General features: G+C 43.5%; 1 protein-coding gene across 1 annotated transcript; it reads right to left on the bottom strand.

The window, feature by feature from the left end:
• Positions 1-2086: 2086 nt before the first annotated feature.
• Positions 2087-3897, bottom strand: LOC105233159 (probable cytochrome P450 6t1). The gene is made up of 3 exons (XM_011215140.3): positions 3326-3897; positions 2452-3261; positions 2087-2397 (listed from the first exon to the last, which is right to left on the bottom strand). The coding sequence occupies exons 1-3, from the start codon at positions 3785-3787 to the stop codon at positions 2113-2115; spliced, it is 1557 nt and encodes a 518-aa protein (XP_011213442.2). The 5' UTR covers positions 3788-3897; the 3' UTR covers positions 2087-2112.
• Positions 3898-4471: the final 574 nt, after the last annotated feature.

Raw genomic sequence — 4471 nt, 5'->3', positions numbered from 1 at the left:
TTGCTGTTTTTTTTTTTATGTGATCAACTTAAACATTATATATTAAAAGGTGATCCATTTCGAGGTTCGCTATTTAAAAAAAAAACACCGAAACTTCAAATTTAATGGGAAAGGTTTATTATCAATCGAAAGTGCATTCTTTGTTATTTATTTGTTGAAGATAATCTCTTTCAAATGTTGGCCGCGGCTCCGTTTCAGCTGGTCCATCCGTTGAGTCTAACTTTCCATGACTCATTCAAGGATTTCGACTGGTAAATGGCGAATGACACACGTGATGTTTTGCCCCAAGGCCTGAATCAGAGCTGAGTTGTCCACATAGACTTTAGACTTTACATATGTATTCCACAGAAAAAGGCTAACGGTGTGAAATCACATGATCTTGGTGGCCAATCGAACCGCTCAAAACGTGAAATTATCTGTTCACCGAATTGTTCTCTCAATAAATCTATTAATTGATGTGATGTGTAGGATGTGGCCCTTTCCTGTTTAAACCAAATGTCGTCGAGATCAGTCACTTCAATTTCAGGCATCAAACAGTCGGTTATCACGGCGCGATAACGGTCGTTATTGACGGTTACGTTGTCATCGGTTTAGAAGAAATATCGACCGCTGATTCCACCGGCTCATAAACCACACAAAACCGTTGTCTTTGATGAATTTCTGGATGAAATGGCTGCTCTTGAATTTGGTCAGGTTGTTCTTCGTTCCAAATGCAGCAATTTTGCTTGTTTCATACCCATTGAGCCAGAGATGGGCTTCAACGCTGAACAAAATTTAACTCTAAACAAAAAAAAATGTTCTTGAATCCCTTGGCCGGATAAAATCCGACTCAATTCTAGTATCGTAGAAGCGACTGTTGTGGAAATCACGCCAGTGAACACCTATCTCTTGGAACTTTCTCGCTTCCGTCGTTTCCGTCGATGATGTCAAAATTCCGACAATAAAAAACTCAAAAATGTTTTAGGTTTCACGGTAAGTACAGAGCCGCAACTTGATCCTTAAGTCGCTGGCCCAGAGACAAAAACAAAGAGACGTTGTTGGCAGCATACAAAGCAATTGGCCGGCTGATCTTCAACTACGTCGACCCAACCTCGTTGCCTGGATGCAGCAGGACGTAAATGTTGAAGTCACAGACCTGTTAGAACACCACACTCCGGACTACAAAAGGATGTCTTCTGATGTTTCGCAACGCACATTTATACCCGAGACAGACATGTAGTAACAATACCATTGTTACACAGTGTGGGTCTGCATGCTTCCAGCAAAGGAACATAACACTCTTCTATACAATTAGTTACTGGTCCCTACAGTCAACTGCTTGAAGTGAAACCGCCCGTAGAAATATCAGCGGAACATTCCACCAAAATGTCCCCGTACTAAGACAATATACCCAATTTCGGAAGCGAACAACCTTAGATGTGTACTAAACGTCGAGCTATATAGGCCTTCATTGATTACCTTCCAGTGAAAGCCGTACATGAAGTTAAACACCACCCATAGCTGAACAAGAGCTCGTGTTACCGCGTGAAACCAGAGCGGCTCTGGCGTAACTTCGTTCTGAATATTGTTGCCCGTTAAACTTTCCTTATCCAGACCTTAGTTTTACGTACGATCAGCAAAGAGAGCAGACCATATTTTACAGTTTTTCTTTGATAAAGGTGAAAATGCAAGATATAAAAATATACCGCTGTTAATGAAAATAGCCGTCATGCTTAGATTGCCGAGGAATCGATACTTTACTGAAGCGAATGATTAATGGTGAAATCACAGTGAGTCGGCGCAGACGGTCGCTAGGATTGTCTATCAAAGAAAGTTTTGTGTGTTTGGTGGAATTGGCAGGGCATCATCTACTATTCGGACCAGCGCTGTTAATCGTTGAACCATCTAAAGGACGAGATCGTCCAGAAGCGGTCAGCTTGGACGAATAAAGAAGGAATTATGTTCCATCAGAACAGCGCCAGGCCACACATCAATAGCTATCCACCACGAAACGCCAAGTAGTATTCATTATTAACCGTTTGACCCTGTGAAACAAATTCATACCATCACGGTCATCGGGTTCTTCTTAGATAACAAGTAATTTTAAATGCTCGAATAACTCATTTATTGCCGTCAGTAAATTTTATCCTTCACAAAACGCAAATAAACGCCACCCTTCGGCGCTAAAACAAAGGCTGTCTCCTCGAATTTCATTTCTGGCAAAGTTGAGTCGCAAGTCTCCACACGAAAGTTCTTCAAAATATGCACAAGTCCCGTTTTTACTTCCAGCAAACCCAATAAAGTGCCAATACAGCCGCGTGGACCGGCACCAAACGGCAAATAAGTCATTGGTACATGTAGCTTGCGGTTTTCAGCTGAGAAGCGCTCCGGATCAAACTCGAGTGGTCGCGGCCAGTACTGCAAGGAAGTAGAAACTATAATAAATGTTTAAGACAGAGCCGATATACGCACCCGTGCATCACGATGTAAAGCGAGCACCGAAATATACAACGGCATGCCTTTGGGTATACGATAATTGCCGCTTGTTTGCTTCAGCAAGTAACCCTGCTCAGCGGTGCAGCGTCGATCCAGAAATGAAGTGGCTGGATACAAACGCAGCACCTCATCGACCACCATGCGCATGTATTCCAACTCACTAGCAATCGTGTCATAGTCAAGTGCGCCACTACCTTTCAGCAACGCCTCACGCAGCTCGGCGCGCAAACGCTGCTGCAACTCGGGCTGTTTGGCGAGTTCATAGAGCGTGAATGTGATGGTCGAGGAGGACGTGTCGAAGCCAGCGAGTAACAAGAAAGCGGCCTGTGCTACAAAGAAATCGGATTGATGCAGTACGCTGTCTTTGGCGCCGTTAGCAGCTTGACGCTTCAACGCGATAAATATATCGATGAGATTGTTGCGTTGGTTGCCACTACGCATGCGCTCCGCAATCGCATACTCGATGGAGGTACGCATGAACTTCTCATACTCTGCTGAGTACAGATGTGCGCGTACGAGCCTGACCCGCTCCGGCACGAAGAATATGGTAAAGAGATGTAGTAGACGCCAGAGACGCGGCTCATTCACCTCAATGCACATGCGTCGGAATTCAGCGTGTGGATTCGCCAAACTGTTAGCTGCGATGCCGAACTCGAGTGAGGATATGATGTCGGTGGTGAAGAGCGCACACAACTCCTTTACCTCAACGACCGCCCACGGGTACGAGCACGCATCGTCAGCTGTAAAGTTCCAAGCGTTCATATGCGTCTCCAGCTTACTGCCAATCTTTAATGGAATGTAAAGAATTTATAGTTAATTTTGGAAAGTATTTCAAGGTGTTAAGACAAACCTCTTGCAGCAGCGGATACATTTGTTTCACCTTGCCATGAGCAAACAGCGGTGAGAAGATATTATGTATCTCCTTCCATACATCGTATTCCGCAAAGAATAAATTCAACGAGCCCATGGCATCGCCTACCGAGTCACTGCGTTCGAAGCGGCTCGCAAACGCGCTGAAATCGCTAACCAGTACACGCTTGATAAGCGCAGGGTCACGCAACAGCAGCGCATGATTATGCAGCACATGTATGCCCACAAAGTCTTGACCGCTGGCGGCTTCATGATTGTAGAGCCGCTCAAATTGCTCGCCGAAGCAGCAGCGATAACGGAGTAGATCGAAAATATTGCCCACAATCAGTGTGGATGGTATGTGCGGCACGCGACGTCGTTCCCAATAGCGAAAATGCTGGCGCAACCAGCTGTAAGCGACCGCTAAGAGGCTAAGGCTTAGCGCTAAAAATATGTTGAACATAACTGCTTCTCTGCTGGTTTGGAAAAATATATATTTTTGATAGTTTTTCACCTGAAGATTTGCGTTTGTGAACTGCACTAAGTGGTTTGCCCTTTGAGACTAGCAGCTTAGCGCTCATTGTCTGTCTAATCAGTTGCAATTTTTAAATTTGATTTCTTAGTGCATTTAAAGCTGATAAGCCAGACAGAGCTTTTAGTAGTTGCGCTTTTGCACTTAAGTCTCCATTTTTGCTCTTGTGTAAGTTTGTAAGTGTGGTCTAAGCTTTATTTTAGCTTTATTTTATGGAAGGCTTTGCTATAAAAAGTTCAGTATTGAAAGCTCGGAGAAAAGTTTGTGGTCGGTAAGTGATGTAAACAAGCGTACATAACTATCTTTAGATGGGTCACAGGTTGGAGGAACTATTAAGGTATCCTCATCTCTTTATATCATCTAAACAAATTTGACTCTGACTGGAACAATTAAACTGTTTGTCCGGTGATTTTTACCATGAAAAAATACTAAAAAATTAGTTTGCTTGAAATTTTAGGTTTCCAATGAAATCGCGATTATGGAATAGTTGAAAATTTTGTATGAATTTCAATTTGATGCATCACGAACACAAGCATTTAAGTGGCACAAAGCTTTCAGAGAAGCTCGTGAAAACTTGCCTCATGCAAATCGCTCTACCACCTCTCTTAATGATGA

This window comes from Bactrocera dorsalis, chromosome 1 (assembly GCF_023373825.1).
Source record: "Bactrocera dorsalis isolate Fly_Bdor chromosome 1, ASM2337382v1, whole genome shotgun sequence".
Classification (NCBI taxonomy): Eukaryota; Metazoa; Arthropoda; class Insecta; order Diptera; family Tephritidae; genus Bactrocera; species Bactrocera dorsalis.
The sequence above is the reverse complement of the archived record's forward strand: the minus strand, read 5'-3'. Positions and strand labels throughout refer to the sequence as shown.

Bases quoted from the DNA above. Each gene is read 5' to 3' on its own strand.
- LOC105233159 (XM_011215140.3), bottom strand. From the start codon at position 3,787: ATGTTCAACATATTTTTAGCGCTAAGCCTTAGCCTCTTAGCGGTCGCT. The intron at 3,262-3,325 runs GTTTGTCTTAAC...ATTCCATTAAAG, and splicing joins TGTATCCGCTGCTGCAAGAG to ATTGGCAGTAAGCTGGAGAC. The intron at 2,398-2,451 runs GTGCGTATATCG...ACTTCCTTGCAG, and splicing joins CTTTACATCGTGATGCACGG to TACTGGCCGCGACCACTCGA.